Below are 11,640 nucleotides of genomic sequence, written 5' to 3' on the forward strand. Positions count from 1 at the left end.
GATTGTGTAAAAAAAACTAGAGTCGTCACCATGGTTATGAAAATGCAAAATATTGTTCATAATGAGAGTTTAGATAGTGTTGAAACAGTCCAAATAATGTTGAGAGGAGCCTTAGAGAGAAACTGGTTAAAGATTCCTGCTCTTAAAGCCAAGCTTCCATATGTTTTGTGTTTATCCTGGATACACCAGACTTTCAACGAGATCAAAGGTCATTATTCTGGCTGTGGGCACACAAGCCCCACCCACCTGCTGTTCAAACCTTCTGTTTGCAAGGAGCAGCCAATGGGACGAAAGGTAAGTGGTGTTAAAGAGGAGAGAGTTTAAACAACTTGTTCTACACAGAATGAACTGAAAGGCTGCACTAATAATAATCCTTCTTTATACTGTGACTCATGCAAAGCTACTCTAGTGGAATCTTTGTAGGTAAACAGGGTAATTCATTACACTAAAAGTCTGTCACAGTGGACTGAGTTCTGGTTAAGGTATGTTTAGTTTACTCGTGTTCTTGTTTTCTATGCTTTTACCCCTCTGCCAACTAGGTGACAGTATTTCAACATTATACACTTCCTTTTTGTTTTCCCGGGAGATCCTCACTGATAAACTGTCTGGAAAGACTGTCTCATCCTGGTGTTTCACGTTACCTGTCAGATTTGCGTGAGTGAATAATTTCCACTCCAACATGCTCAGACTTACACCTGAAACTCCAGTGAAACCAATACACAGACAGAAATTCTATGACTCATGCTCTAAATTACATTTCAGTCAGTGGATGGGATCACTCGCTGTTTCCTTTTCATTCCACGCCTTATACTTTGTTGTTCCAACTGCCAGAATTTGGGACTTTTGTCATGCTATGTGAAAGTTTTTAGTCCAGTGCTCCCACATGAGAATTCAAAGAGGAAAGAGAACGTTTTTCATTTGAAGTCATTGAAGGCATTTGCAAAAGCACAGAAAGCTCCAAATAAGTGGCTTTATTAAGCTTAATTTTCTATTTTTCAGTAATATGGCATACTAAAAGGAAAAAACGCGGGCTACTTAGACATATATGTAATACAATTTTAATATCTGATGTTCACATATGTTGAAAGCTGCTCTACATGATCCTTTCAGCATCTGTTAAAATGTTGTAAACTGCGGCACATTAACTGAAGAGGCAACAGATAATGGCTAAAAAATGGTGATGTATGAAATGTTGCAACTCTTTTTTTAAAGGCATTACTTAGTTTGCACTCACTTGCCTCTCTCTAACACAAAGATCTGACTATGTGAAAGTGAAAGTGTCAGTACATTGAGTTTTTCAAATCTCACACACGCAATCAGTGTTCTTTTAGTTATTTGGAGGTTTGCTTTGCAATAGTGTAGAGCAGGAACTGCACTCTGTAAGAAATAAGAAGTGCACAAATTCATTTAAAAAAGAAGTGGCAAATAAACACAAAACGTGCACATAAATTGTAGATTGAAGAGGCTTCAAATTAGAAAAAAAAAACTAACTTTTTATCATTTTAAAAATTCACTATAAACTATCGTCATTTTAGGGAGGATCCCGTTGCCTCGATTGATGATTGTTTATATATATTTAATAATTTAAAAAAGAGAATAACAGGAGGTTAAAATTTTAAACTAAATTAAAGCTAAAGATACAACAATATAATTTTTCATGCTGGTGTTATGAGGAGATGGGAACTGTAGAATAAATACTTACTAGCAGCGCCTCCATTGTAGATGACTTTTACACAATGTAACGATGGGGGGCGCTGGTTCTCTGAAATCCTCAATGTACAGAGGAGTCTTCTGATAGAGTCGTGATTGGTCCTGGTTTCTGTCTCCCTATTGGTTTAAAAAGGACAGAAACCGAGATACCAGTATGTTTACCGTTTTACCATAATTTTGTTTGTGGGGTTTTTCTTTATTTAAATGTTTTGTTTTTGTTCATTTCATATTTTTGTTTTGTATCGTTTCCTGTTTAGAGTCCGGGGAGCTCATTTATTAAAATCTGTCATGGCCCTTTAAAGGAACTGCACGCTGTGCGCATAACGCATGCGTATTGGGGGTGAGCAACAAGCTCCTGTGGAAAACAACAACAATCGTTAGAGCAGAGCAGCAAACAGAGATGGTTCCGTAAAGCTCAACACTTCTGGTCTTTACCACTGTATTCAGTCCAGCTGCTGCTATTTCTACTGAAGCTTTATACGTCGATGGTGCCGAACCCATGAACCTGGCCAGTCAAAGCGGAGACGCTGGCGGAAGCCAGCTGCTCTTCGCCAACTTTAACCAGGACAACACGTAAGGCAGGGCCGGGGAAAGTGGCTTGGGATCGGATGGCCTGTGCTGTGAAACTAGCTAATGCTAATTAACCCAGCTTGGACTTGTCTGGACGCCTAGCGGGGTCACAGGAATGGATTTGAAATCTCCTAGATGTAGTTTTTGTCATGCTAGAAAAGACTATCAGTAGGCGTCGTGTTTTGGGTTAGCTACTCTTTTAAACTACCCATTTACCTTTTATTTTATCAGATGCTAGCATAGCTTGCTAGCTAGCATAGTGTTTTGTGGTCCGAGGCTAACTAGCAACATGCTCGTAAATTAAGTGTGCTGTAGGCGCATATTTGCTACGGGTAATTGTAATTACTTATTCAGGCTGGCGGTAGATAGAAATAGTAAAAGGCAATTCGATTTTTCTGTGTTTTGGACTCATTACTGGTGAACAGCTGGAAGACTGCTGGAAATTGTTGTAGGAAATTGTGACTCGAACTGGGTCACTGTATTTGTTTTAATATGATTAAGATAGACATGTCGAATTTAAACTCGGTCATGTACTAAATTTGCCGGTGTTTGCTCTCAGCAGCAGAGGCCTGGTATTATTGCAACACAGCGTTAGTCGTGTGATCACAATCACACTGAGACCACAGTGACCAATGTATCTAGGGTACGCGGAGTTAGTCGATATCACTGAAATTAGACCGAACCCCCTGTTTTTCATTGTGTAGACTAATACAATGTGGCTGTAACAACGACCACAGAGTGCATTGTTATTCAGTGTATGTCTGTGACACCGTGCTTGGTCACTGCCACGCTTCCTTTCTGTGTCATGTACAGGTCCTTAGCTGTTGGCACCAAATCAGGATACAAGTTTTTCTCCCTGTCCTCTGTGGACAAATTGGAGCAGATATATGAATGTAGTAAGTATAAACTGACCTCTGTTCTGGCTTTCTACTTCCATCTACTCACCCGTTTGTGTTTGTTTTCCTCATCCAATCACTAAACAGAATGCACACACAATAGTTGCATGCAGTTAGCTGTTTTGTTTTAAAGGCATGCATTTTTTTTGGTTTGTTTTTGTGAAAGTGCGACTTGGGTGTAATGGTGGTGGTAATGGTGCACGAGGCTGCATAACATGAAACTCTTTCCAGTAATTTAACCACACATGTGTATGCTAATGGCATAGACAGAGTAGGCCCCTGTTGCGGTGGTCCTCGATGTCGCTCTTCCTCTGCCTCTCCAGTTAGTCTTCACTCCCAGGCACAGATTCCATCTGTGCTACCTATGACTGATGCCGATGACGGCGATCGACTGCACACTGTAGAGCTGAAGCAACGTTCAACAGGTAGATAATCGGTCCATGCGGCGTAACGCGAAAAACTGCACAGGGGAAGGAGGACACTGCAAGGTTTGCCTGTTATAAAATGGCCGACTACCTTTACCAGCTGCAGTCTGAAGCAGTCCATCTGCAGGACAGTCTCGCTGGAGAGGCTGCCAGATATACCTTTATCTAGTTGTCCAGATGTAGTTGGCCATTGAGGTATTTGCAGCGGAGCAAATAATTTGTTTTAAGTTAGTTGGCTTTAAAGGTACTTGTCTTATAAAAACTGTTACTTCATTGCTTGATTATATTTTATGAGGTATTACTGCATTTGTTCCTGTTAGTTTGGAGTCACTATACCACTCGTGCAGTGCTTTTACTTTAAATAATTAATGAAGTATGTCTGCCCTTTCCTCTCACTAGTATGCTTAAGCATCAACCATCCTCCTTGTATATGGACAAAGGTTACATATGATTTCTGCTGCATCCCTTTTATTAACCTATATGTTGTATTCTGACTTTTTTGCTAATTAATTTATATTTAAATACCAAAGAAGAAGACGGGAGTAGGTGATTTAAGTTTTATAGTCAGCACAAGAGAATGGGAAAGCCATTTCTACAATTTCTGAACACCGCTCGTTCGACTCTTTCATGAAACAAAGTGTTAAAGGCTAGCTTTTTGATTGTTTTTGCACCCTAGATAAAAGAAGGAAAGAAGTTCACACAGTCTAGGTATAAAATGCAAAACTATCCACATCTATACTTCTTGAGCAAGACCAGACAGATTCCAGCCCACTCTGTATTTTTGGATCATTCCCTGGAAGTCCCTTTCTGACCACTGGAACTGTGCATGCTGCAGTTTCACCACAGACCTCAGACTTGCAAGCAGATAAGCACTGACCGTGTGTGTGTGTGTGTGTGTGTGTGTGTGTGTGTGAAATCATTGCTCAATATTCCTAGGACCCTGCCTCATGAATTGCCCTCCCTCTGCAGAGTTCTGGACTCGGAGAGATGATGTTTAGATCAGGGGTGGAATACTCTAGGGCTCACGCACCCGAATCAAATGATTAGGGTGCGTGAGGCCCCCCCCCCCCCGGTTTAGATGAAAAGCCCTGAGTCGCATTGCATACCAGGAGTTTTCTTCTTGGCCTCACCGAACCAATTTTCACTCGCCACGTGGACCGTTTGGCTTCCTACAGCTTGTTCCACTCTTCAAAATGAAAATAAAGTTTTAAGGATCACGATTTGAGACACTGGAGGAGATCCAGCAGGTCTTACAGAGGTGCAGATGCAATGAGACCTAACGCGACTTCCATGGAGTGATCTAAAAATAGCAGCCACGCTGAAGATTGTCAAAGAGAGAATAATTGGGGGGGGTATTCCCAGTCCCAGAATGTTTTGCTCACATTTCATACACACTGTTACATGGTGCACATTCAGCATGGTCAGTTTAAAACTATGAGTAATCTGTGCAAGTAATAATTTTTTTCCCCTCCCTCTTGCTTTTGTATTTCCTCTGGCTTTGAGACAGCAACCCATACGGCTGCTGTTGAAACCTTTTGTTTTCAAATGTCAGCCAATCAGAAGACAGCTTCCTTAAGTAGTGGTTCTCCTGTTTGTGGCATGTCCCGCTTCCACAGCTGTGCCCCATATTCCACCAATGTTATTAATCATCACTAAAACAAAGGATCCAAGCTGAGTTTTAAGTATGATAGCAGTAGAAAAACATGAATTCAGCTTTACTTCATTTAGTAGTTCTTTCAGTTATCAGTGATGCCACTGTGGTTCTTTGTTCCACTATAGGTGGATATGTATATTTTGAAGTCTGAATCACAGAAAATAACTCGAGTAGAGTCAAAAAAAATAAAGGGTAGACACATTGGTGTAAGTCTTTAGCTATGAAGAAGCAACAATGTGTAGCTCAATTAGCTTAACTAGGAAAGGGGAAACAAGGTAGAGCTCACCACAAAGAGGAATGGGGAAATGCACTCACTGGGAGCAGATATAGGTTACTGTTTTTAACATTTGGTTTCACTTCACTGATTAAGTTTTTTGAGTTATTTCTTCTGGATGGTACGTGCTACGCTAACAACAGCGTAGCACGTATTTCCTTTGTTGTATTTTTGACACTGCCCCCTGGTGACAGTAAACGGGTATGTGGGTCTGCACAGTGCTCTATGGCACCTGCAGGCTACAAATGCACTATCATGCTTGGAGCTTTATTCCTTTGCTCATCAGTTGATTATTTATTACAGTATTGTAGTTATTATGGGATGCTTTAATGTCTAAGCCCAAATTGTCAAACTGTTTAAGATGATCTAATCCTTTAATCACATAAGTGATTATAAAATGTCAGAGCACTGATGAAATAATAATTTTGTGTCCGTCTCCTGCAGCTGACACTGAGGATGTGTGCATTGTGGAGCGTCTGTTCTCCAGCAGCCTGGTGGCTATAGTTAGTCTGAAGGCCCCCCGGAAGCTCAAAGTCTGTCACTTCAAGAAGGGAACTGAGATCTGCAACTACTCCTATTCAAACACTATACTGGCTGTGAAGCTCAACAGACAGGTAGGCCAGGGGTCGTTTGCAGTGTTCATGAATATGAAGAGGCTTATTTACCCTCTAATGACGACTTTGTTTGCTAAGTACACACAAGTTGATGTTGCGTGGTTCCTCCGCAGAGGCTGATTGTGTGCCTGGAAGAGTCGCTCTATATTCACAACATCAGAGACATGAAAGTGCTGCACACTATTAGAGAGACTCCGCCTAACCCTTCAGGTGAGTCTGAAGAAACAGTCTGTCATCATCATCATATAAATAGGAAAATATAGTGAATGTAATATGTGCTTTTTATAAAAGTTTACCTTTTTTTCCACTTTACATGTATGTGCTTGTATTGGGCCTCATCGTGAATATTTAGAAATGTACAAATCTAGTTTTTCATTTTAAAATGAAAGGGAAAAAATCTTGGGCCTCCATGACTGTATGTAGATCTGGACTGTAGCATAGGTTTAAAAACGAATGAATAAAACTAATCAAAAGAGAATAAAGAGCTGGAGTGAAAGGACCATCTGTTCAGTTAGCCCAAGATTCATACGTAGCTATTCAAAATTTGTTTGCAGAGTACGACTCAGATTTGTGCGTAACGTGTGCTCACGCGGTTTATGAGTGAGGCCCACTGAAAGCAGTAATATGACTTTCTCGTATCAGCTGAGAAGTGTCTCCACTTTCATTTTCTCAGTTTATTTTGAACAGCGTTGTTTTGTCTGCCACTCTCAACACTAAGACTTCATTTCTTCTCCTCTTTTCTTTTAATGTTACCGATACCATTGTTGTAGTTGGTTGTGTTGACACGTTTTGTTTTTTCTCTCCATCTTTTTTTTTTACTGATTAGTTTGTCTTTGTGCTCGTATCTCTCCAGGATTGTGTGCCCTTTCCATCAGCAATGATAACTGTTACCTGGCATACCCAGGCAGTGCTACGATAGGAGAGGTCCAAGTGTTTGACACAGTCAACTTGGTAGGTGAACCCAGACAATGATACTTTATGTGCTCCTGTTTTTAAATAAAGCCATCATCAGGATTTATTACAAAGCATTTTCCGGGGCATACGCTTGCTGTGCCACAGTAGTGTTTCAGTTTCTGACGAATGTCTGCGTAGATACTCAGTCGTCCAGGTCATGGTAGCTTTGAGTGCTTGAAAAGAAATCAGCTGGATTTCTTTAGGTTCATCAAAGAGGCTTCTTCAGTTTTAAAACTACTTGGGCTGAGAGGTGTTTAACACCTAGTGGGGGTTTTCCACTAAGGGTTGTTGTTAATCATCAGCCAAGTTGTGAAAAAAGACTGGGTCATTACCATCACTGAGCACCGAAGTGTGAAACCTCCGTCAGCCACTGCCCCGCCCAACCATTGTGTGGCTGCTGAGGTCTCCTGAGGCACAGTGTGAGTGCGAGCGGGGGTTGAACAGCCTGTAACAGCAGATGTAGTCGCTCTAGTCGGGGCACAGAGCCGTCTGCCTGCAGAGAGCTCTGTTGTCAGATGGCGGCAGTGCTGTTATTGGTCGGTCAGCCAGCTGCAGTGAAGAACCACAGTTATTACTTTTAAAAGCGTTGCTGGTTAATTCAGCTGTCGCTCCCTGATCTAGTCAACCAATCACCATTCAGCAAATACTTAACTCATGCGCTTCCAGCAACACACAGTGATGGAGGAGTCTTGAAGGACTGCATGGCCCCTGTGTCTGACCGGAATCACAAACTTGGTTAATTGATGGTCTTTCATAGTGGACGTGGATGACCTCCTTTACTTTTCCATCTTCTCGGCCTAAAATGTGAACATTTGCATCTTTGAAAGAGCGACCTTTGTCTTTAAAGTGCAGGCTTAGAGTTGAGTCTTTTCCTCTTCAGCTGGTTCTCCTGTGTTGTGCCGTGTGTTTTGTAAATTGGTGGTTTGGCTTCTCTTATATAAAGGTCTGAGCACTCCTGCAGTGCTTATTGTGCGTTTGGCTGTTTTTGTCTGAAGGTGTTTCTGGGCCTGAAAGCAGGTTTGTAAAGTAGTTAATCTGTGTGTCGTTTTCCAGAGAGCAGCAAATATGATTCCAGCCCACGACAGCCCATTAGCGGCTCTGGCTTTCGATGCTACTGGAACTAAGCTGGCTACAGCATCAGAGAAGGTAGTTCAGCTGCTGTGCAGGACATTACCCTGTCATCTCCGCAGCTAATTTTGTTTTCCACATGAGGAAATGCAGATTTTGATTCTTGCATCCTGTAATAGTGTTGCAACTCTGTACATCTTGTGCCTTTTTTTTTCACTTCCTCTCAGGGTACAGTCATCCGTGTCTTCTCGATCCCAGAGGGACAGAAGCTCTTTGAGTTTCGACGAGGAGTCAAGAGGTAGACGGCTCATGCACTGCAGTTTTGATTCTTCGTAACATCTGTGCACGCTTTTGTACGCGTTTACCATCTCCTCTGTGCACGTGTGTTGCCGTGCTTGTCTTCTCAGGTGCGTGAGCATCTGTTCGCTGGCGTTCAGTATGGACAGCCTGTACCTTTCTGCCTCCAGCAACACAGAGACGGTCCACATCTTCAAATTAGAAACACAGAAGGAGAAGTATGTGTACGTAGCTGTCTGTCTTTGGATGGCTTGTTTCGTAGCCACTTATCAAGCTGCTGCTTCCTCCAACGAAAACATGCATCTCACATTCTGTACGTGTTCGCTCAGGCCAGCCGAGGAGCCCACCACGTGGGGAGGTTACCTGGGGAAGGTCTTGATGGCGTCCACCACCTACCTGCCTTCCCAAGTCACGGAAATGTTTACCCAGGGGCGAGCCTTCGCCACTGTACGTCTACCCTTTTGCGGGCATAAGAATATCTGCGCCTTAGCTGTGTGAGTACACACTTTCCACACTCGCAGTGACCACAAATGCAACACTGCGTTTGAGACATTATGAAATTGTTACTTCTTATCACGCCAGAGAAAGGGGGGGGGAAAAAATGTGAAGTAGCGTTGACTGAATTTACAATCACAGGTCATACAAAATTTCTAGCACATTTTATTTACGTTGCACTTTGATTGTAGGAAGTTTTAAAATACTGACTGATTTTAATCTTTGGTCACCTTTGACCTACTTTTTTTTTTTTTCAATTTAAAGTTGTAGCGAGTAGTATTAATAATTAATATTAATAATAATCAAAATGAGTTTTTACAAGGTGGTTTTCCTGAGGATGTGCAGGCTTCTGTCACTCTGCCTTTGTACCACTTTGTATGGAGAACTGAAGTTAGTAGCATTTCCATAATAGGTCCTGAGCTTCTGACAGGCACTTAAAATAATGCAAATACTTGAGTAATGTAACATCCGTCATCTCTGCCGCTCCTCATCTGTGTGCCAAGGAATCAGAGGAGGAATCTAAGAATAGGAAACTGGAAAATATTAATGAGCTTGTAGGATTCTTATTAGCTGCTTGGTATGTCACATCTGGTGCTGAAGAAGAGAAGATGCTGAAGAGGATAAATGTGATTGACGTGTTGGATTGGATTTGTGGATCTTTCATGAATCTCCATTTTTAATTGTTAAAAATTAGGATTCAGAAGATTCCCAGGTTGCTTGTAGCAGCGGCTGATGGCTACCTGTATATGTACAACCTGGATCCACAGGAGGGAGGCGAATGCACACTAACGAAGCAGCACAGGTAACACAGCATTGGCAGATTGTGGCTCGCTTTAGCTGGTAAGGTAAATTTTGGGGAGTTAAACTGAGGATTTCAGTCTTTGGCTTCAGGTTAGACGGGAGTACCGAGCCCCCCAATGAGATCCTTGAGCAGGGGTCACATGATCGCCCACTTGTGGCCCAGACCTACAGTGCTGCTGTCTCAAAGGGTAGGTGACACAGTATTGATATCTTTCTTTTTTTCTGATTGGGGGAAAAAAAGGCAATAGGTAAATAAAAACTAATAATAAAAACGAATAAACTTTTTTCTATTTTGTAAAGATGGCTGTTCTGGAGCGACTATCTGTAATTAAGTTGTGCAGAAAGGCGGGACAAGTTTGGAAGTGATCCAATCAGAAGAAATCTCATCAATGTTTGACTTGTGAACTCTTCTTTCCTAGGTTACTGTGAAGAGCAGGGCGCTGTGGGAGGGGTGGGGCTTGACGACGACCTCAGCGACCTACACTTAGAGGAAGACAACGAGCAACCGCCGCTCATCCTCGAGACCGAGTGACTGGACTGATGGCTGTACCCACCGATCAGAGGGCTCCTCTGGTGCTGCTAGAGACACGTGACCCCGAAAGGGGCGTGGACAGGATCAAAGATGGAGGCGGGGAGGGGGGAGTGTCTTTGTTTTTCTTTTAAAGTGTTCAAGAGCCTGTCCGCCAGTTTGTTCATGCATCCGTCCGTTCACATACACGTCGTCTTTTTTTCTTCCCCCCCCCCTCCGCTCCCTTTTCCCTCAGTTTAGCCTGAGCAGGCCAAACTGAAGCTTTGCATGTACATGTGCCAAAAGCTTAAGTGTGAAAATGAGTATCTGAGAGTGTGAGTGTCATTTAAAAAAATAAAAAATGTAGCTGTGTCGCTGTTAAAGACACTCTCTCACACACAGCGAGCCTGTGTGTGTGAGTAGAAACAGATTGTGTAAGTGCCTCTCTGCCCTTGCTGTGATGGCTTTTTTGTGTTTGAGAGGGGTGACCTCTTTTCATTGGCTGAATAAAATCTTCTTTCATTTGTTCAATCTTAATCGAGGGTGTGTGCTATCTTTTCTGACCCCTTCCCCTCTCTCTCACACACACACACACTTTCTTGTACACTGTCCTGCAGAGGGCGAGGCATCAGTCTAAGGTTTTTGGCATGAGGCAGAGGTGTTGACAAATATGTGATTGTTTGCTTGCGTGCGTGCGTGTGTGTGCTCGGGCATGTACATTAGCAAACCATCTAGTCATGAGCTTATACACCTGCCCCTGCTCACTTTACCTCATCCAAACAAGAGGCTCAGTGGACCTTCGCCTGCCCTCTCCCTGTCCTCAGGCCTGCAGTCATTGGTTAATTTTTAAACTATCAATCTTGGGTTTTTTTTGTTTTTTTTTAAACTACATAGCTAATCATAACCAATGATGTGTCATGCGTATGAAAACATGCATGGTGTTGTTGATGTGGTACTGTGTCCATACATCTAAGCGGTGGTTGGTGATGATCGACGGAGAAAGGCAGGAAGCTCTCCGGTCTCCTCTTAACAACTCATCCTACTGTATCTTACTCTGTACATTATTAGATGTGGCGAGATATCACTGTGTCACGCAGGGATAGTGAGTGTTTGGCCAACGAGCAAGCTGAGCATCATCATTCGATTGTGATCTGGAGGTCGGGCTGAGCCTCATCATCTGGGCCGGGATGCTGCATGATTCTCCAAATAATCCTTTTCAGTGTGTGAAGCCACCAAGTAAGGATTAGATGTGGGAGTTTGGAGTGTCGGGCATTTTCTAATGATTTTGTATAAAATGTGAAACGTTCATCTGAAACTAAAATAAATTCATGTTGATGTATGAAGTTAAGTGCCTTTTGTTCTTGTTGCACTGGC

The 11,640-nt window shown here is 42.5% G+C and overlaps 1 protein-coding gene across 4 annotated transcripts; it reads left to right on the forward strand.

The window, feature by feature from the left end:
• The first annotated feature begins 2,015 nt into the window (after positions 1-2,015).
• On the forward strand, positions 2,016-11,609 carry wipi2 (WD repeat domain, phosphoinositide interacting 2). Of its 4 annotated transcripts, none has more exons than XM_012921735.5 (13): positions 2,016-2,283; positions 3,094-3,176; positions 3,443-3,601; positions 5,974-6,143; positions 6,257-6,353; positions 6,997-7,094; positions 8,151-8,243; positions 8,393-8,463; positions 8,573-8,686; positions 8,792-8,956; positions 9,652-9,759; positions 9,849-9,946; positions 10,178-11,609. In XM_012921735.5, the coding sequence occupies exons 1-13, from the start codon at positions 2,210-2,212 to the stop codon at positions 10,288-10,290; spliced, it is 1,443 nt and encodes a 480-aa protein (XP_012777189.1). In that variant the 5' UTR covers positions 2,016-2,209; the 3' UTR covers positions 10,291-11,609. The 4 variants fall into 4 exon arrangements, with proteins under 4 accessions (XP_012777189.1, XP_012777190.1, XP_012777191.1 ...); XM_012921736.5 differs by having other exon boundaries at positions 8,573-8,680; XM_012921737.4 differs by lacking the exon at positions 3,443-3,601 and having other exon boundaries at positions 2,019-2,283.
• Positions 11,610-11,640: the final 31 nt, after the last annotated feature.

The sequence above is a fragment of the Maylandia zebra genome, linkage group LG4, assembly GCF_041146795.1.
Source record: "Maylandia zebra isolate NMK-2024a linkage group LG4, Mzebra_GT3a, whole genome shotgun sequence".
NCBI lineage: Eukaryota > Metazoa > Chordata > Actinopteri > Cichliformes > Cichlidae > Maylandia > Maylandia zebra.